Source organism: Colius striatus, chromosome 3 (assembly GCF_028858725.1).
Source record: "Colius striatus isolate bColStr4 chromosome 3, bColStr4.1.hap1, whole genome shotgun sequence".
Classification (NCBI taxonomy): Eukaryota; Metazoa; Chordata; class Aves; order Coliiformes; family Coliidae; genus Colius; species Colius striatus.
Window position 1 is genome coordinate 12,150,727 of NC_084761.1, and position 22,958 is coordinate 12,173,684.

General features: G+C 38.9%; 1 protein-coding gene across 4 annotated transcripts in view; it reads right to left on the reverse strand.

Annotated features, from left to right (window-relative positions):
• The window catches only part of C3H7orf50 (chromosome 3 C7orf50 homolog), a 128,990-nt gene that overhangs the window by 8,837 nt on the left and 97,195 nt on the right, over positions 1-22,958 (reverse strand). For all 4 annotated transcript variants that reach the window (XM_061992245.1, XM_061992247.1, XM_061992246.1 and 1 more), the window contains one exon: positions 17,679-17,854. In XM_061992245.1, coding sequence (XP_061848229.1) covers positions 17,679-17,854 — 176 coding nt within the window. The remainder of the gene's footprint in view (positions 1-17,678; positions 17,855-22,958) is intronic.

Below are 22,958 nucleotides of genomic sequence, written 5' to 3' on the forward strand. Positions count from 1 at the left end.
GTTAGACTACTGGCCGGGCCAAAACACTACAAAGCTGTTACAATCATTAAAAAATCTCCTATGTGTAGAAAGGCACTGTGCTGAGAACCAACTTGAAAAGGCTACTTGGTAGGAGACAGGTCTCAAGAAAACAGAACAATATGTGTCTGCTGACAACCTTCCAGGAGACACGAGAGCATTGCTGCAGGACCAATGTCAGGACACCTATTCCCATCTACATCTACTGCTCCAATTTTGTGACACTGACACTGGGGTCCAGTCCACCTCTGATACACTTTCCAGACTGGATATCTATCCAAGGTAAAGGAGACTGCCACCAAATTGAGATTTCTCCAGTGATACAACCCAGCCTCAGCATCAAGGAATTAATTTGAAAAGCTTCTGCAGCCCTGAGGACAGGTCAGAGTGCAGCCTCCTCTTGCTCTGTTGTGATTTACCCATGAGGACCCTTATGTCTTACTCTCTCAAGCTTCACTGAATCTCAAAGGAGGGACAGAGCAACAGATCTGGTCCATTACACTACATTCAAGGCTACATTGAAAAGTTCCATTGAAGATTAAAAGCAGCATAGTACAACACTACACAAAAATATGTCACATTCTTCCCACCTCGTTTGTCTGGGTACTTTTTTGTTTTGGTACACTCAGTTAATCATTGCTCTGAAACCTGTCTTAAAGGATTCACTCATGTTGTTTCATATGCCCATGAGGAAAGCTGAACAGAAGTTTCAGCACATGATTAAGGCTTGCAGGAATCAAGCCCTTGATTCTCCAAGTGCTCTGCAAACAGTGCAAAAGGTATCATTTCTGCACTCACTGCCCTAGCCATAAAATGTGGATAACAGGTGCTTCCTCAATAAAGAACAACCACACTCTTAAAAAAATTCCCTTAAAGATATTTAAGGCCTTGCACAAACACTTGGCACTCAAGTGCTTTGCTGTAATATTTCACAATGCAATACATACAATAGCAGTGATTTTAACATACCATGAGCTTATGTTTAAGGAGAGCTCACTGCCCCCATAAGGCCCAACTTTGGAAACTTTGAATGCTGTTACCAAGCCAGCTCAGGAGTGAGTGCAACAGCACATATGGCCAACAGGTGAGAACGAGAATCCAGCACCTCAGAGAGGCTCTCTGGAAATGCTGGAAGCAGCACAGAGGGAACAGAAATTTGGCATAAAGCTGTTCTTGTGGGAGAAGAGCCATTTTATGATGGAGGCTTTATATGGACATATAAAAAATATATGGATGTGGATGGAAGTTTTATATATGCCCTACAGTGCATACAGTGAAGTGGGAATAATAATTTTTTGTCCAGTTATAACACATGCAATTATTTCAAGGGAAATGTAAAAGTGTTTATTTTTATTTGGGGTATTCAGAATTTCTTCTATTTCTCTCAAGGGCATTTCAAATTAATTTACTTTTCAAAAGACCATTTTTTAATGTCTTTGTCAACAGCTGCATGACCAGAAAGCCACCTTGCAAGTGCGCTTCAGTGCTCAATCCAAGATCACAGAATCACAGGGGTTGGAAGGGACCTCTGCAGATCATCCACTCCAATCCCCTTGCTCAAGCAGGTCCACCTAGATCAGGTCACTCAGGAACGTGTCCAGGCGGGTTTTAAAATCCTCCAGAGAAGGAGACTCCACACCCTCCCTGGGCAGCCTGTGTCAGGGCTCCCTCACCTGAACAGCAAAGAAGTTTTTCCTTAAGTGGAACTTTTTCTGTTCCAGCTTGTGGCCATTACCCCTAGTACTATTACTGGACACTACAGAAAAACGTGTCGCCTTGTCCTTCTGACATGCACCTTTTAAACACTTGTAAGTATTAATGAGGTTCCTCCTCAGTCTCCTCTTTACCAGGCTGAACAGCCCCAGTTCCTGCAGCCTTTCCTAAGGAACACGCTCTAGTCCCCTGATCATCTTGAGGGCCCTGCACTGGACTCTCTCCTGAAGTTCTGTGTCCCTCTTGAGCTGAGGAGCCCAGAACTGGACACAGGACTCCAGATGAGGCCTCATCAGGGCAGAGTAGAGGGGGAGTAGAACCTTCCTCGACCTGCTGGCCACACTCTTCTTGATGCACGCCAGGATAAGAGGAAATGTCATTTCAAGTGTGTGTGATGCTGATTTTCCCCATTTGGAGGAAAAAATCCAAAATTTAAATTCTAAATAGATTTTCAAAGACTTGACTGGAATGGGTGTAGTTAAAAACTTAAGACATTAATCTATCGCAGGACTCAAGATATAGATATGAGACATATCCTTGATTTTTAACGGTGTTCTTCTCATGTTATGAATGATTCTCTCAACCTTGATACCTGGAGAAAGTTAATATGTTTATACTGACATCCTCAAATTCAAATTGGAAGCTAATTAAATTACAACTAAGATAAAGGTTTTCCTTATTTTCCTGGAAGAGGAGACACTAATGGAGCTCTTTTGCCAAAAGAAAACTTTCAAAAATTGTCAACAGATTTTAGAATCAGTGTCACATTTTTGGTTGCAAATCCTGGCATCATTTCTCAATCTGTGGTTTAAAAACAATTTTAGTATATTCTTCCATCTGGTTTAGACACAGCATAATGACTAAAGACTTCTGAAAAGGTGAAGGGAGGAAGTTTTTTTTCTCTTTCTTTTTATTTAAATTTAGGAATCACACATTTAAATTTAGGAAGGATCACATATCTAAATTTAGGAAGAAATAAACGGGCTTTTTATTATCCCATTTTGATGTCCAGTATAAGGACAGATTGTATCTGATTGTATCAGTACAGGAAACCACACAGGTCACAGAATTTTCTTAGAAAGTATTTATAAAGCAAAAGGAAAGGGCCTTTGTGCCTTAAAGCAAAGCTTTGATTAAATCTACATAAAATGTTTATCACAGCATATCTTTTATTATCTCTACTTTTATCACTTGCCATTATTTGTAGCGTTTCATATGATGTTTGCATCCTGAAACTTCAGCCAAGCTAAAAGTCTCCTTCCTCCTCCACTATAGGCACTGCTCAAACACAACGCGAGACATTCCCTTGAAGAGCTTCAAATATAAACAGATGAGACTGATGATAAATGGAAAGTTGACCCAGCAGATTGTAACAATGCCTCAAAATGATACCATAAATCATCTGTAGAGGTCCTATCTCATACAGTACACGTAGGGGATCTTACCGTGATTCAACTTGTCAGCTTTTCATAGACACCAACCTACTTGCAAATACCAAGAGCAGTCCACTGCAAACAAGTTTTTTGTCCAATCTTTTTGCTAGTCCAGTTATCTAGTTGCTACTATCTGTATTAGCCTGCCTGCAGCAAAACTGTGTTTTGATCTGGAAAAATATAGAGAGCAATAATAGTATGCCGAGAGCTTTCTGTTGTTTTCAGTCACAACAAAAAGGTCAGCAGTAAGCTTGAAAGCCTGCAGCTAATATCACTATATTATTAAGCTAAATGTGCTTTTTTATTTTACATACATTCATTAAAAGGTACACAAAGTAGGAGCTGAATTATCACAGAAGAAGAATTAAAAAAAAATAGAATTCGAGCCCTTCACAGCCAATCTGTTCTGCTCCTGCCAGGAATACACAGCCAAGTTCTACCCCAATGCTGTGTTGAAGTCTCATCTCCTCTCCAGATGTCCATCTTTTTTTGCACTTAATTCTGGTCACACTGATGCTGAGACCAGAAATAAGGGAAAGGGAAAATGAAAACAACTGTTATGCCTCCCTCCCATGAAGAACATCCTGGGGGGTACGAAGAGATAAAGAGGGCCCCATACTGCGTATGAAAATCATGTCAGAAGCCAGCTGCAAGTAAAATAATTTTTAAAAGTTGGCAACAATCCATTTATATAAATGCTTTCTGACGATCAGATGAGGGATATGCTACCAGACTCAGGACAAACAAATACGGTCACTAGTCTTTTGCATAACCGTTACACCGCCTGACATCCAACTGTGGTACAGAGTACTCCTGCCATAGCACAGACTCAAGCTGTGTTGCAACCAGTATCTCATTTGCATTGTTTTGGGGTTTTTTTCTCTTTTAAATCAGCTTCTAAAACTTTAAAGGTTCTCCCCTCAGCATCTCAAAGAAGAAAAGAATAAGAGAAGAGATTAAATAATTAAGAATACATTTAAAAAATGATATCTTAACCTGAAACTAATTGTTACATTTCAAAGGAGGGATTTGAAGATCATGTAGATAGAAATCAGGCTGAAATCACTGCTTACGACTCTAGGTTCTGAAGTAGTTCTCCGCTAGAGCAAATCATTGCTGGATTTGACTGCTCACCAGGATAAGCAATGCAAACCTTAAGATTCAATTCTATTGTTCAGTGCCACAAAACTACAACAGTAACACCCAGCCATGGGTACACAGCTAGTGGAGCATTAATACACCCTCACCTTGCTCTAGGTGTCAATACAAAAAATTCTATTGTTTCAGCAGTGCTGGGTGATATCTATACTAGCTATACTTAGAATATTACAATGTTATTGAAAGAAGAATTACACAAACTACAAAAAGCTGCTATAAGAAGTCAAATATTTACTAATTCAGTTTTAAAAGTCTGTATCATTTTAAGGCCCTTCTCAAAGCTAGCAGTGATAAAAAACAAACTATCTGAACAAAAGTTTTGGTCTTTAATAAGGAAACACCAGAACTGTATGAAAGTGTCATGATTTTCCATATAATGATGTTGAAAGAAAATGCTGAAAGAGAAATCAACTTTATGTGAAAATTTACTGGTGAAATTTTTTGAGGAGGGATGAAGAAATGAGCACTTGGAGATGGTCTTGAATACTGAAGGTGTTGGCTAATCAGTTTTGCTTAGAACCAGCTAGGATGCCAATATTGCTCAGTATACTGAGCTGAAAGTTTGTGTTAGTTATGGATGGGCTACTTTGAGAAGCCCTGAAGCTACAAAATGAGGCTGGCACCCTATGAACCTCTCTAATACAGCTGGGCCTCTGATCAGCAACACTGTTGAAAAGGTGTTGCTTTTTTTAACCAGATGTCTTTAACTTCAGGTTGGGTGTTTCTGTGCTATTCCTACCCTTGCAAAGAGCTAACGGACTTCCATAGCCAACAAGATCAGAAGTGCTCTTCCACAGTTCCAAACTGTCAAGTAACATCCAACTATACTATGAAAAAGCAGTGCTCTCTCATTATGCTAACGAGATGCCCATGTGCCAAACGCCTGCCTGCACCAAGTCGTAGCACCATGCACATTCTTCCTTTCTGACTCTCAGCATCCAGGACATCTAGTCCCAGTTGCAGGGAGCCCAACAAGCCTCCCTTCCAAGATTCAAATCCTGCTCCTGCAGACATCCCCACAGGGCTTCCTTGCACTCTTGAGTTAGAGGAGCTGCTTAGATTGTGGAGCACAGTCTCAGCAAATGTGAGAGATGCAAGGGGTCCAACCCACCCACTGCAATCTGCAGGACAGCCTCCTGTGTCCTCTCCTTGACTGACAAGCAGAGATACTCATACTGACAAATAGCTGTCCTCAAATCAATCCCATCTGTTGTGGGATAGCCCCATCCCAGAGGCTCTAGCTGAAGCCTCTAGGAAAGGAGAACTCCCTTCCTCAAAGGGAAGCTGAACCTTGAGCCTATGCTGTAGGATTGGCTCCACACCATTTCTACAGTCCTGTGCTGTTCTGGTGATGATGTTCTCTAGGGATACAGAAGACATCCTGGACTCCCAAACTCTTATCTAGCCCACATACTCCACTGATTTCTCTTAGGACAGTATTGAAGAACAAATATTTATTAATTTGCATGCCAGCCCTAGATGCACTGCTGCAGAAATTACATTTGCACCTTTTTTCTTTTTTTCTTAAATGAAATTCAAGTACTTTTATTGCTGCCTAATTAGACACAACCCATCTTTGATCCAGGAAGCCCCGCATAGCTCTCTTCAAATAAGCCATCCCCTGGATGGCTTTTACAGTGAATCTGAGTGGATAACACATCTCAGGTTATTCTGGACAAACAGCAAGAACATAGGAAAAAAGAAAAGAAACAAAACAAAACACAACCCCTTCCAACCAATTACCTTTGCCATTGTTTACATCCCAGTTTGGACATCCCATGGCTACATTCATTAGGAAGTATGGCAGAGGCAGGCGGAGAGAATGTTGCAGACCCTTGGCCATTTGAACATCCTAAGTTGTAACCTTATGGAACTAATTACTCTTCTTTTTGCAGAAGAGTTCTAAAAATGGACAAGCCAATGAGAGCATCAAGAGCAACCTAAAAGCGTATAGCAGCTGACAGCCCACTCACATTTTCTTGATTTAGCTGATATGTTCAGATATCTCTCACTGCATAATAAAATCTGCTGCTGCGCTACAGCATTCAGGACAGTATCACATTCTCCTCTTCTAATATCCTGTGATGTGCACTGCACCACTAAGATTTTAAGTAATCTACGCTTAAAGAAACTGATCTGCCAATTACTGCTTCCTGCAGATGGCTCTCATTCCAATCCAATTTTATTCATATAAAAGTAATTACTGATACCTTTTTGGGCATCATCATATTAATAAATGTGTGAAGCAGGAGACGAGTTTTATTAAAGATCCAGTTTTATTATTTCAAAAATATTGCTTGTTATTTTAACTCTGGCTAGGAAGCCTTGACAGCTCCCTGGAGGTAACTGATTAATAATCATTGCCAACTGCATTTTAAATTTTAATTTTGGCTTTGGCTGACTAGACTGAATGATTCCCTGGAGCTATGAAACTACTCACCACTATTTTGAGTATTTGGGCATTGGATGAATAGTTTGAATGTGTTTGAGGAAGTGAGCAGCAGTGTTAATTCTCCTAGATCTAAATTTTATGAGACAGAAAAAACATGATACCTTCCTTCTGTGTTTCTGCCATGTCAAGAACGTAGTCTGAATGGAAGAAGATGAGTGAGCAGAAAATGCCTTTTTTTCAAATCCAGAAGACAGGTTAAGGATGGGACGTCTGGGCTCAGTGCCAAGCGCTAGGCAAGGGGTTTGGAGAGCCTGGGGAGAGCAGACTTCAGAGGCTGGGATGAAAAAGGAGCTCAGGCTCCTGCAACAAAGCCTCACTGCAAAGGAAATTTTATTAAAATAAAGTATTTAATCCCTGCAATCTGCTTTTAGTTAAAAAGTATCAAGAGGTGGTTTGTTGTAATATTTATATGTGAAATGGGTAATTTTAATTATTCGGGTTTTATTTGACCTGAATAGTACACAAGTTTTCCTCAAGACAAACGGAAAAGGTCAAAGTGATTGTGTGAAATGTTGAGCACTCATAACTTCAGTGTGTAGCGAAGGTGTCTCAGGATGTTTCAGGGTATGGATCTGAAGCAGACTAGCCTGTTATTAAAGACTTCTGCTTCTGAATCTCCCTAATATATCTCACAAGGTTTCCAAAAGCCATTTCAGATGAAATAATATATTAAAGCTGCTTAATTATTCAACTAGATGCAATCTGTTCTGTATAATATGATAGACAGATGAAAGCTGGATCTCAACAAGAAATATCTAATGGCTACATTTAATAAACTGTTAAGAAAATTCATTTATACTAAATTTTATTTTACTGGAAATGAGAGTCATTAAGAAAGGATGCATTAAGTTTTCTTAACTGGGTTTGGAAATAAAGACATTATTTTACAGGAAAGAGAATCATGCAAAGAAACTTTTTAACTACTTTTACCCCAACATTTATGGACTTCACACATGTAATCTAGTTTTCTCCACCTGAGGAAGCACTTTACAGTACAGAGGTTAATTACCACTCAAAAAATTTAAAGATGCAACAGTATATATGTGAAAAACTATGAATAATCTTAAAAAGCCTGCTGAAAAAGTTATAAATAAATACAAGCAAACTAAACTTTGAAAAAAAACAGTTAACGAAGAATGCAAGGAAAGCCTCCTCAGGCACATGAGAATGAATCACCTTGAGACCTGTCTTATCTGATACAAGATTATACACAGGAGAAAAATCTTATGTATGTGATTGAGAATAAGTGTCTGTAACCTCCAGCTGGACAACCCAGGAATTTCTGTTCCTAGTTTTATCAGCAGCAGTAAAGCAGAATGAAGCTGCTCTGATCATTTGCAGCAATACCACAAAGGACCACAACTACACGGAGAGCCTAACCACGAAAGACAGAAATCTCTACAAGTGTTTGTAACATTAATCCATACATTGCATGCTCTACCCAGAGATTAGTATAGTTGCCAGTGATCTTTAAGAATGTCTTGAGACACCATTACAGAAATAAAATCCATGCAAACGCTTCTTTCAAAATAAGGAACTGAGAAAAATCCTGTAGGTCTCTTGGGGCCAAGTGTTGGTATAGGGCCAAAGCAAACAGAGCCTGTGCTCAGATGAGAAGAAAGTTATGTCTAGTTTCCTTTGTGTCACTTGCTTGAAAGGAGACCTTTGGATATCACAAGGATTTTGGTGAGTCACAAACTTCATCACTGTTTAATTGAACCATCTGAAAAAATGGGGTAATATAACAATTTCTCAAAACCTGTCAGAACAAGAGGGAATAAATTAGTGTCAAAATATTTGTCATTTATTTTGTCAAAATACAGTCATGATATGCCATCAGGAAAGATATTATGGAAAAGCAAGCTACCATTACTAGGATGGGGAGAGGACATAGAACATGGTTTTTTAAAAAAGAAAATAAAAATCCCTTTAAGGATGAGCTTGTTAGTCGATAACATATTTTTCAGCTCATCCTGTAAATGATCGACATCAGATGAAAGGATGTGTGAATTCACATTAATGATGCTATTAAATACAGTATTTCCCTACGAGAATGTTTGAACCAAATGCCCAAGTAAATATTTTGACAGCTTTGTTTCACACTTAAAAAACAGGAGAAGCAGTAAGAGACTGAAGGTTTCAAAGTGAATCACTCTGCAGCCCTTACTGAAATATGCTTTGAGATGTGTACTTGTGACCTTCCATAAAATTAACTCAAAAGATTTAGAAAGATGAATTATTTGATTTGGAGCCATAAAGCAGGATTAGAGTTTCCTAATCTATTTCTCCCTTTTTGTTAAATTTAGTGACCATTTATGGTTATGGAAATTACAAGAAGAAATCTCTCTCCTCTGCCATAAACTAAATAGGACAACGAGCAGACTTAGAAAGATGGAACAGCTACCGACTCTGACTGGGAAAAACTTAGCACAGACATGCACTTCACTTGCTTTCTTCTCTTAAGCCATACATTAGCACTAAGCAAAGGGCTAAGAAGCTATTCCAAAACCATTTGCTATTGAAAAGAGTTGATTCAGAATAACATTAATAGTTAAACTACAAGAGATTCGGCTCAGGGAAACCAGTGTTAATTGGGCTGCTTCTCCAAAGCTCAGTTGAGTGAGTTGTATCATAAGCATTTACTAATTTGGCTGGAAAATCATGCAATGGTTGATGTTTCTAAAACTTCCTACTTCTGTATGAGCTGAAAACACCAGAGAAATACTTGTAACATCAGAGAACTTCCACGTATAACTAAGCTTAAAGTCTTAGAACTAGACATTTCAGAATTTTCAAAGCAATCACCTGTTTTATCCATAGAAACCAAAATTGCCTTCCCAGCAAGCTAGAAATGGCCAAATACATACAAAAATATGCACCCAGGATTTTCACAACTTGATACACTAGTATGGAGAGGACTTACTAAAAACAACTTACATGATTGTAAAAACTAATTCACTCCACCTGGAGCATTTCCAGGACAGTATTAAAGATACCCAGAATTTATTCCTACAGTTCATTTTCTTCCCAGCAATTCTTGGTAAAAATAGCTAAAATTGCCTCTGAGTTACTTCAAGTTGTTTTTTGTTCTTACTTTTGGTTGCTGTTTTTAGAATTATGTAGTAAATAATACTATTATTTACTTATATATATATAATATATATTAAAAAGTAGAGATATATATTTTAAAAAGTATATATATACTATTATATACTTATCTATATTATTATTGCAATAGCTTTAACTGCCAAGTTTATCTTCAGTAACACCTAAGGAAGCCTCGGTGCCCACTGTGGTCCTGGAAGCTGTTTTAACTTATAAATGAACTCCATGAAATGACTGAGCTCATTTGCAGAGCGCCTTGACTTCTTAATTCAGGCTCATCCGGGTGTTAACCCAGTTATGCAGCCTCCAGACCTGAGTCAGTACTTCTGCACAGCAGTGTGTCACACAGACATTTTCCTCTGTTCAGTTTCAGCACAGACATCTCTTTAACCATCTGCATTGCAAAGCTGGACTGACACAGAAGAGTTGCAGACCAAATTTGCTGCTCACCCTTCTTTCTGGTGAGCTTTCATCAGGCGAAGGCTGCACCACTCAGTCTGGATAGCTGTAGTACATATAGTTGGAAAAAGAGATGAGAGATACATAAGGAACAGTAACCTTCATGAACACTAAATTACAAGTAAGATGTTAATGTGCTTCTTGCAAAGTAGTGAAACTGCTGTATTAGAATCATAAAAAGTAGCTAACTCACCAAGAAGTTAATAGTGGTTTAAAAGCAATTCCTGCACAATATGACATCCTGTGGATGTCAGGAGGGGGGGTTAGAAAAACACTGGCACGGCTCCAACACAGCTCTGCATATCACTTGCCATCAAGATAGAGAAAAGTGAATCCAGAAGTCAGTGACTGTATCACAGAGACTGAAAATCATCAGGTCGGGCTGCCACCAGACATCTTGATTAAAAAGGCAAAAGCTATATGGTGCTGTTACCCAGAGTGTAACGTGACATCCACAGAATCCTAAATGCAGAGTCTGAATAATCAGATGATAATGAGAACACTAACATTTGGAAATGTTAGAAGCCAACTCTGGAGCAGTAGGGTATCTGAGTTGCTGCAGCCAGGCTGAAGAAAGGTGAGAAGCACCGTCCCTTTCACAGTCAGTGAAAAATTTATTATGGCTATAGTTGGCATATTTGTGCCAACACTGTCATGAACACAAAACTGAACAACAGTTTGGCAGGAGGAAAAAAAAAAAAGCAAAGGTTTTTAATATGCAGCAAATTAAATGTGAAATCTTAATGTGCTATGGCTCAAAGATGAATCCAACGTTGATGCCCATAAACTAAAGCCAGAATGACAGGGAGCGGGAAGGAATTGCAGACTCTCAGCCCCTTCTGCCTGAAACTGGAAGGTGGCTCTAGTAAAACAGCACGTTTGCTTCCAGGTCTCATATTATCAGAGTAATCACAGACACAGGAGTTCAAAGAGCAGTAGAGCACATCAGTGTCTGGAAGGAGCTGGAACAGATGAAGGATTATGGACGCACTGCGTCACTGAAGGGGCAGAATCGGTACAGTCATGTGAAGGATGTAAACACCAGGACAGGGAGAAGTTCTTTACAAAATGTGGGGCAATACAGTGATGTAGAAAACCTTGCTCAATAACAGGTCCAACACAGCAGAACATTTTTTCTGCTTCATATACCCTAACAGCAAGCTTTGCCTTCTGCAGAAGATAATATGCTTAAGTACATTTATAGAATAGCCCTAAGCAGAACCAAATCTGTACAGTGAATGTGCCATCTCCACCCACCCCCACAAGAATAACTGCTGGCATATTGGCACCCTAAAAATAGTAAAGGTGTGGGCATTGCAACAGAGAGCTTTGTAGAGTTTCTGAGTAATGCTGGGGCTGCTAGGGAACTGCAAACAAACTGAGGTGGCTTCATCATATGCCATGGGGTACTGAAGTTACACAAGGGAGTGCAGAATAATGATAACTCGCTCTTAATGAGACTACTTTTCTCTACAGTGAATAGAGACAATGACTTCCTTTAAAATGAAGCAGATCTGTCCAACTATCAATATCAACTGGAAAATATTCAGTTTTACAGACACAATGATTAAGGTCAAGGGGAAAATTCCCACTTAAAGGCAAGTCAGACCCTGGTAGAAATTAAAAGTGAAGCAATATAGAAAGTTGGAAAAGTGCTAAAATAAATTCACTGATCTCTAGACTATTAGAAGAAGTGCAAGCCTTTGAAATCAGATAGTAGCAAGTGCCTGCCCAAGTTCATATAAAACAGCCACAGAACAGTGCCAAATGCAAATTTATGCTGTATCTGACTTCTCGGGATTCATGAGGCTCCTTATGGAACTAATGAATGTGACAAAATGACTAAAAGCATGTATGAATAGATTAATTACATCCATAGTTAATGCTTGCCCCAAGAACCTTTAAAAATAGTTCTATGATTATTAAAGCAAAACTAGCCTCCATCAGGCCAGGATGTATGAGGGAAAGTTCCTCTTTTAAGATACTTTAAAGCCCCAGTTGTTGAAGAGAATACAGCAACATTGCTGTATCTAATTACAATGGTTTCTTTTAAGTTCACATACTGTTTTTTATATTGGCTAATTGAGGTTCATCACTTGACCAGTTCTCCAATATCTTACGAAATTCAAGGTAACTGATGAGCTTTTTATATCTGCTGCACCTCCCTGTCAGGAAGGAAACACATTCTCTGTCCTGAAGGGTGGAGGAAGGAGAAATGACACTAAATGCTAATGTCAGTTGCTGTCAAACCCAAGGAGCCTGTCTCTGAAGGGAGAAAAAAAAAATCTGTGTATGATTAAATTTCTAGTGCATCAGCTACTCTTAACATCTAAAAGCTTAAGCCATTGAAGGTCAAACATCACCACTAAACACTTTAACAAGTCTGAAATTAATAAAGACCAGCAGCAATGAGAATGACCTAAGTTCAGAATCAAATATCAGAAATCATCACTGACCATGGCTAAAAAAACTACTTAACCTGTGAAATGAAAAACAGCTTCAGGATGTTACGGATCAATGAAGCAAACTAAATGTGACACAAGCCCACTCAATGTACTTTTCATTTAGAAACTGCTTTTCAACATAATAAGTGTGGTTGAGCGCAGAAGCTCTCTCAGTAAAGTCACCTGCTCCCAAATGTGGTAGATGAGCAGTTTTGTGATTTCCTGAAGGTCCACTGTCATCTCAATTGTTTGCCAGCAAATCTCAAATGTTGCTGCCCTTTATGAAGCCCAGCTCAAGCCCTCCCTGGTTCCTTCAAAAGTCAGAAACTTCTTAGGTGTAACACTGGGTGGACACTAAGCTCCCTATCAATGCCCTTCTCCAGATGGCCTCTGCCACTTGATATACCTTTTACATTTATTTTACTTTATATTATATATATAAAATATAATATCTTTTTAAACTAACAAAGTACCAAAAGAAATGCTTACAGCAACATCCCTCAGATTTTTGTATTCTTTGAAAGGAGGAAGAATGTTTCAGCTTTAATATCTCCCATGCTTGACACTGTTTGTTAAAAAGTTTGACTGAAAACTGGGATTTGTTTTCATTCAGCAAACACAGCAGATAAACAACTGCCCTGGTTGTACACTTCTTTCAGCAATACTGCCACTGCATTCAGCAAAAACCACCTTGTGTTGTGCAGAGTCAGACTATTTCCCCATCTCTCACTTTTGTGTTTCTGTAATGTGCCCTTGGCTTTGTATTACTCATATAAGCATCTTTGGTTTGTTTTTTCCTTTGAAGAAATCTCTGACATTCTCTGAATCTCACCTAAATTTAAATTAGGGGTGAGGAAAGTAAGATCTATAAAGAAAACTGAAAGGACAATGTCTTGGGAAACACTCTGGTGATGTATATTACTGGTATAGGTTGAGGCATCACTTTTTTTCTGTTTTATGTAGCGACACAACAAGGGGTAATGGAAAGAAGCTGGAATACAAAAAGTTCCATTTAAACATAAGAAAAAATGTATTCTACTGAGAGGGTGAGTGAACCCTGGCACAGGCTGCCCAGGGAGGGTGTGGAGTCTCCTTCTCTGGAGGTTTTCCAAACCTGCCTGGATGTGTTCCTGTGTGACCTGATCTAGATGTTCATGCTTCTGCAGAGGAGTTGGACTAGATATCTCTAAAGGTCCCTTCCAACCCCCACCATTCTATCATTCTATAACATAAATCATTACAGAATGAATTTGCTCCAGCAGCTTATTTTTAAAATTTCATTGCAAGGCTTGGGTAATTCACAGCAATGTCAGATAACAAAATTGTCTATTACTGCTACTTCAGATGATATCAACCTTGTAATTCCACATACTTTAAGTGACAACTTTTCAGAACTATGTTTATTCCTTCGATGGGTGATGGAGAAAAATGTATGTGCAGATCCATATAGCAATGAACTTTCTGAGTCAAACACAAGAACAGAAGTGTTTCCAGGACAGACTGGCTTGCCAAGACAAACAAATTCTGCCAACAGTTTAACACCACATAAGGTCAGTTAGGTTATAATTAAGTATAATTACCATTCTCATGAATTGCAACATTTTTTCACTTGAAGGCACTTAATGATCAGAAAAAGACAAATTTTTATTCTTTATTTTCCAAGAATCAAAGTACTGAGACTTTCTAATCTTGGCTTCAAACCTGAATCATTGCTTAGCATCATTATGCAAAAAGACACGTCACCATTAAAAAGAAGAAATCTGTGGATTTTGTTCAACCACTTCCTCACTCCTCCTCTTCCCTGTTCCTCTGTGGTAATTTTACAGGTTTTTTTCTCTTCTGTTCAGTACCACTCTTTTTTTTTTTCATTATGCCACATTTTCTTTTTTTGTTTTCATAGTTTTATAACCTGCTTCCCTTTTTATGTGTTAGCTCCCGATTTTTAGTGCTCCATTTATCTTCAGATCTTCCTCTACAGTTTGCTAGTTGGCATTAGCTGCTGTTGCTGTTGCCATCCCATGTACATGGGGTGGGGAGGAGGGAAACCAAACACCTCTTAGTTGCCAGGATGGTCCTCCAATAAAATGATAATTCAACCTCTCTGGAAGCTGGCAAAGCATCAAGGACTATTTGTTTTTAGCCTGAAATAACAAACCTGGAAAACTGGAAGAACCGGTCAGCTTGTAGCACACTGTGCTCAGCAGTACAGAGGTTTGTTTAGGAAGACCCCTAGCAGCCCCAGGCCACAGGCGCACACATCAGCACTGCTGTCAGCCAGCCACGTGCCTTCAGTCTCCCATTGCTCTTGGTGTGAAGCATTGCTCTGAATCCAGCTCTGTTGTTGCAGTGCTGGTCTGAAAGCCATCAGAAAGGGCCGTAGGCTAGCAGTCCTGCCCCTCCTCTGCACACTGCATGCCTTACTCCCTCTCATTAACTCTCTTCGTTAACTCATCTCCACTAAAACGATGAGGCATGTCTTTGAAAAAGTCACCTTGTGCCTCAGTGAAGAGAGGAAGGAGTGCTGCCTGTGGAAGCATGTAAATGGGATAGAACATGTAAATGGAACAGAACATGCAAATGGAATGGAACATGCCCAGTTATTGCAGATACATTTCTAGGCACAGGAGCTTCCACAAAACAGTTAGTTGCTATTAACTATGTTTTATTTCCTCCAAGTAAAAATTTGTTACTTCTCCCTGATCTTACTGCTTGAAACAGAAATTTATTGTCGTGGTGCAGAATTGCATGCACTGGAAAAGGTGATTCTGCACTCTGAGGGAACTGCTACCTCTTAGAATACGTATCATCTACAAAATAGGTTTCATTTTCCCTTGCATGTCAAAACTTTAGATGTGTAACAAAAAAATCTCTCCCTTAATCCTTTCTAACATTTTTCTTTCAAAGTTATCAAACAAAAATTTCACTACAACAATTTCAGTAGTTTCCTGCCATAGGCTAAAGCCTCATATGGTTGTGCTTTCATACTGAAAATGGTCTCTTAATAAATAAAAATGAGTGGTTTAGTTATCATATGGTACTTCAAGTTCCACCTGTCCTACAGGAGATGCACATATCATCAGGGAATCACAATGTCACTTCACTTAGTATCCCTTATGTCACGTAAGGCTTTTTATTGTAGGTGGGGCAAAACATAAATCCACAGCACCCTTTCGTTTACTTCCAATTATATTAATCTCTTGCATCTCTCAGACTAACTTACCCTCCCTCATATTATTCACATCTGTAGCCCTACAATTGCACATAGACTGAAATCTTTGACCAACTTGAAGCTGCTGGAGGTTTTGCAATGGACTTCCAGAGCTTAGATTTTTGTTTCCCTTCCCAGCTAATATATTACTTCTTCTCTTCTACTTTACATCCAGTCATTTCTTTTTCCAGTCTTGCTGGGTTGTAAAAAAGTGTGAGGTGTAAAAGGATTAAGCTGTTTTTCAGTAATTCACAATGGTGCAAGATGGTCCAGACACATTTGGGGCTAGAACGGTGTCTATGGTTACATTTGCTTGGCAGTTCAGCATGGTATGACTATGAACAATAAAATGCTGAAATAATCCCTCACAATCTATTGCTGTACACACAGGCCTTGGCCTCTGTGCATTACATGACCAAATGTCATAGCAGGTTTACTATTTCAATGCAATTTGTCACAAGTGAAGTGAAACTCTAGAGCTGAATTGGTTCAAATATTAAATAAAATATAGTTTAATTTTATCACCTAACAAGGCAAAAATCCATACAGGTAACAGTGGAATCTCAAGCAAAACCCCACATCTTGTTCCTTTGCTTTCCAAACCTGAAATACAGAGATCCACCACTTACTAGGACACATACCAGAGTAGAGCCTGAGCAGATGGTTCAAAGCTAACTGTCAATCGTTTGCAGTTCAAAACAGTGGTGATCTACTCCAGCTGTTTTCCAGATCAAAAATATTTGTGTCATTTTGCTATCGCTGAGTGCTGAGAGTTATGTAACAAAAATGCACATGTCCCTCTGCCTGGAATGCAATTAATTTCCTCCCTCCCCACTGAGAGTGGTAAGTAACAATTCAGACTGTCTGGATGCTTCACTTTTGAGCATGGCCAGAGATGAAACCCTGGAATTATTCCACGTTGTAACCCACTATTTGTAACACACCAATCTTTTGGAGGTCTTACAGACAGGGTATATTTTGCAGTTTGGAAAAAAAATAAACACTACCATCCTGTTTATACATGATCTCTTACTGTCTGTAGGGTACTACGAATGCTTTGCTGCAGTTCTTTACCCATAGATTTTGCTTTATGTATCATAAATGTGTGCTAACTACAAAAAGCAATTGCTTCCCATCTGAAATCAGACACTATACTTGCTGTAGACTTTGGTATGCACAAAATAAGCCATTGTAGACTACTCATTTTTAAATAATGCCATAATCTCACCTGAATTTACACATATCCAAATATTATGCAGGAAGTGAAATTCAGACTTCATAATGTTTAACCACTTCATGCAATTTGCTTCCATAAAGAGAATAATTGTATCTCCTTTGGTTTAGAACTCAAGAAACAAAACTGATTTCAGTGCAATTTGCTGTTTATCTTTGTTAGTGCAGCTACTCCCATGATATTTATACTTCACCTACAGATCTTCAGGACAGGAGCTATCTTTCCATAAAGAAAGATACCATACTTAACATCTCTCCATTGTTCCTATGATATAAATACAATGAGGTGATCAATTGTATGCTAGGGTGTCAACTGAGATGAATCATTAACTTAGTACTTAACTGCAGCAATTACCATTAATGTGTTATTGCTTGGTTCAGGTTGTTCTGGATTTCTGGAACAGTTTACAGCTTACTTCTGTAGGGAGCATCTTCAGTGCTTTACCTCTTCTTACCTGGTTAAATAGGCCAGAGCCATCTCACATCCAGATGGCTTTTTGGGTGCCACCTTTTTCGTTGAGATTCCAGCTTCCCTCATCATCTGTTTTTCCTTCTTCTTACGCTCTTTTTTTAATTTTCTTTCCAGTTTCCTCTTTTCCTCTGCAGTAAGTTCTTCCTCTTCTTTTGTTGCCTGAAATAATCAACATTTAAATAAGGACTTTTCTGTAGGAAAGTGAACAAAATACACATAAATGCAATTGAAGGGCATAGGTAATATTTAAAACCAGAAGCTTCAAGCTTCATAATTTTACTGATAACTACAATTCCATTACCTTATGCTCTGCTCAATGCACAGAATTGTAAATATTGCACTTGCAGAAATGTGTAGAACTGCGTAGAAGATTATGCTGTACTCAGCAGCACAGTAACCTGAGCAGCTTCTAACTATGTCTTAAACCTCATGTCTAAAATCTGTTTTCCTGTATGCTCTCCCATAGTCTAATCTGAAGGAGGAATCTGAACAGCAGAGACTGTTTCACCGTGGAGGGATGGTATGGATTTCTTTTAGCATACATAGATTTAAGTGGAAGAGGTCAGATTTCCTTAAACCCTTACTTTCTGGAGCTGTTTGCTGTGTAACCTCACACTTATCTGGACTGGGAAAAGTCCTGTCTGCCACACAGGGGCTTCATCTCTATTATGCCAAAGGAGAAGATGAGCTAACTACCATCTTCACCCAAGACCTCTTGGAGATCCTTTAGCAATCTTGGGTAAACATATGCACTACCTTCAATAAACATACACATGTATATCCCACAAAGGCTGAAGTTTCTTTATGTGCAGACAGAACAGTTAATGATTCACATCTAAACACATATTACTATGAATATATGCATAAGCACACCCCAATTTCACATGCACATGAAAAGCATTAAATAGATACATTGAGTTTATCAAGGAAAATCCAGTGTGAGATCACACAGTGTAGAAATAAACCACTGTTCCATAGCAAGATAAGATTGACTCCAGGGACTCCTAAATATCGGAGAGAGGTTTATTCATATCTTCCAGGCAATAGTCTCAGTGAATTGTTATCAACCAGAGGCATAAAAAACCTGCAGCTGGTCTAATACTAGACACCTGTTTATTCAATGCTCTCCCCGATGTTTCCCTGACAGAGACATTTACTTGTTACAGAACCCTAACTATTCTGATGATCACTGTACACAAACCTTCACAAAACTGTAGATGAAGGACTGTCGGGGTAGTCAAACCTCTATGTACCTTGTGAAGCAGCAGGGATTTAGATACCATGAAGCCAATTGTTCTGTGCAATCTCCCAGTAACAACTGAGCAATGGAAAAGTATTAAATCCTGTAAACAAGACTCTTAGACTGTATTAGTCTTGCTTTTAGATACTTCCAAGTCCAAGACTGGAGAGGTAGTGTTCATTCTTATCACAGAATTCTTATAATATCATAGTTACAGATCTTACATAGTCACAAATAAAACTTTGATACCTCCACAGCAGTTGAAGGAACAGCTGCTTCTTAGCCACCTCTGTGGGTCAGGCACCATGGGAAAATGCAGGCTAAAGGTATGCACCTTTTCTTCCATGTTAAGAACAAAAATCCAGTAGTAAAATTACTGGAAATCTTAGCTCTTGTGATGAGTTCAGGCTTTTTAGCTCCTGTTTGCTGCACTGTATTACTTCCCTACTATCATTTGTAGCTAACTCAAAACTGCAAACATGTACAAACTTCTAAATTATGGGCTTAGATTGTGATAGGTTGTCAGGTTCCCATTTTTTTTTTTAATCTAACCATATTCAGCACCTTATGACAAGACCATTTAAATATCCTGCTCACGACATTTAACAAGAAGAAATGGGGTTGCAGGCAACACTGTGAAACAAGTGTCTGCAGTAACATGAGATGTGATAGTGATGTTGTCCAAACAGTAATGATTTGAGAATGACTCCATTGTTGCTTTCTCAACAAACCCAGTACAACTGTTGGTAAGACAACTCAAGTAAGGAATACATTTCTGCAAGGGCAAGTTATATTTATAAGAAGGCAGGGTCTCTGAGTAGGTAAAAGCCACCCACTGACAGCAGTGGACATGGCCTGGATGTAAAGTGGCCCAGGAAGCACTTACCTTATCTGCACAGATGTGGATTTTGGAGCAGACTCTTACATGAAAAGGACAGAAAAATGGGAGATTGCATACAAGTGTTTGTTGAGTTATTTAAATCTGTAATGCTTCTGTCCAAAATAAAGGACATCTTCCAATATTTCTGCCAATTCTGCAAGTCCCTTGGCTACACTTTAAATGTAAGCTGATGAAGGTGGAGTATATAGAGACAAGTAAGGCAATCTGGAGGAGCCACACATGTCTATGACAGCTGTGTTAGCATCTCACATCCCAAGGCTGGGGAAGATAAAGGAGTCTAACAATCACCACCATTTCCAAGAACAAGAATTACATTCACAAAGAGAACTTGGTTCAGATCCAGCAGCTTTACCATAGCATTGTCTTTGCCAGGTGAGGTCTTCTACTAGAGCTCTGGAAACTCAAAGAGGCCAAACTAAGTGTAAAAGAAATGCTCTTCCTCCTCTCTCTGCTCTCTTCTCATCTATTTCACAAACCCATAGCTGAAACCTGAATGCACAAGAAAATCAACTGCTCTATGGAATGGTTGGCTAAAAAAACCTTATAAACTGACAAATCTTTAGTGTTATATCAATTTGTGTTGAGTGCTTCCAAACTCAAATCCAGACTTGGTGCTAAATAACATTATTCTTGCTGACATTCAAGCAAAAGGATGGTTAAACAAGACAATACCCGAACACAATTTTATTTGCCAAAGACACCTGCTGAGGACTAAACATTTGTTCGGTGTCAATTCATGTATCACCTAAGTTTACTCTGACTTGTCTTTTAAACTCTGTGTTTTCAAAGTCCTCCAAAGTGCAAGAAGGCAGAAATTGGAATAAATAGGAGTGGAACAGTAAAGAGGATTTGGGTTTTTTTTCATTTACAATACTTTTTAGCTATTTTTATGGAAAAGACAGCATTCATGTGCAAAACACATGCAGAAAACACGTTGCACTTGTATATAAACGTTTTCTAACTCATGCTGAGAATAAAATAATATTTAGGGTGAAGGTAGGTAATTGTTACACAGGAAACAACGTTTTCATTTGAAAAGCCACCCCAGTACTTACTAAAATAACAATCCAGCCACACAAAGCCCAGGAAAACACTGAGGGTGGTCATTTATAAAGTGTTTGTAAAAGATTACTACAAGCAGCTGTCCAACAGACGACACACTACAGTTAATCTTCTTTTAAAAATAATGTAATGAATTTGTTTACTTTTCTGTGAGCCATGAAGCTTTCAAATAAAGTCACTGTGGCACATCATTAGAGCTGGTCTGATAAAGAGGCCTCTGCTGCTTCATACTTACAGTAAATGTGTATCTCTGTACCTTCCCTTCCCCCCCTCCCACATTCCTTGCATTATCAAAAAGCTTTTTATCCCTCTCCCCAACCGCTCCATTAAAAACAAAACAAGTTGCTCCCTCCCTGTAGGTCCCAACGTAAATACCAAGCCCTAACAACATTTGTTTCCAGCATCGCAATTGATGCACCATGGGCTGCCTGAAACAAGAGCGTTGTTCTCCCTGCAGGGCAAGGGCTGTCCCAGGCATGAAAGAGTCAGGATTTACGGCTGGAGGTACCTTCTGCCAGCCTGCAGCATCACTCAAGGAAAATGGAATTCATGAGGTTTCTGTTTGGGACTCCCAGCACACATCATCCTGAGAAAGCGCCCACAATCTTACAGCTCAAACAACTTCCCTAGTTGCAACTATACTTTTATCCATCCACGTCAACTTGGTTAATCTAGCAGTATGTACCACAATCTGTCCTTTACTGGTTTTTAATTTGAAAGCCTCAAGTTTTATATACATTTGGTGGTATATTCTCCACTGAAGCTGAGGGCAGTTTTAAAAACCCACAAGGCAACCAAAGCCAACCTTCCCCAAAATCTGGGACTTGAAAGAAAACAAAACCAAACCTCTCACTGGAATGTTAAACTTAGCTGTATTTATTTTAACTTGAGCAACCTCTGCTATGATACTCTACTGATGCATCTCTCCTTTCTTTAAATCATCAGCCTTACTTGCTTTTAATTTTGCTTTCTCTGAATCATCACCGTGGTTGTTTTTCTGAAAGACGTGTCCAAAGTTTGTGAGCCATTTGGATTAAGAGTTTTAGTATTATGTCATTAAATCTAAAACCCTCAACCAACAGGACTTCATTGTTGTGAGGTCATAAATATTCCACGTTGTCTTTTTTTATAGAGTGACATCACAATTTGTAGTGCTACAATTTAGTCTTAACTACAACATTGTAAAGTCCGTATCTGAGCATGTGAGACACTTGTTTATTGATGTGATAAATTTAAACCACATGCATGCAGAAAAACACAACACTTGCTTATTTGCAAAGCCTGCTGAGAGCTACCACACCACCTTGGATTGTGGGCTCATTAGATCTCAATCTAAACAAGGTCAGGCTAGGTCAGTACACTTGAATGAATGACATTCAGAGGAGAGCCAGTGTTTCCTTGTGATTAAGGAGGTGGGAGTCTTCCACTTGGAAACTTTCCAGAAGGCCTGAAAAGGTGCTAAAAGGGATATTGCCACTGGATGCCATATTTTGAGTAAAAGACAGACGCCCAAATCTTTAACACTTATGCTCATAAAACCTCATGTCATCCTTGCAAGGATATTGAGCTGTAAGCTCAGGCATCTTCAAGCAAATTCCCAAAGTTCAGACCATACCATGTCCATCTGCATGCAAAGTGCTGTGACTGCCAATACTGTGCCTTTCATCAACGCCAGTCTCTAAATGTCCGAATTGTGTGTAAACATAGCAATATACTGTAAATAGTCTAAGACATCTGACTCAAAATATCTAGAGGCTTCAGCTGTGGCAGTTTTAGATACTAGTTAAAGTTTTCCATTACTCTTTGTAATCTGGAAATATTGCACAAATTAAAAACATTTTGTAAATGATCTTTAGAAACTAGCTTGCTCATGATAAAAGTGGAGCCCTCTCAGACTGAAATAAGACTTTTCACAGTGTAAACTGCTAAGAAATTCAAAATGGAGAAAAACAACTATAACTGCAAGAAAAGCTGGCAGAAAGATGTACCCAAGACACAATTTCTTGCAGATATTCGACTCTCTTTTTCTGCAGCAAGAGTCGCAAAGTCAAACGGGTGTA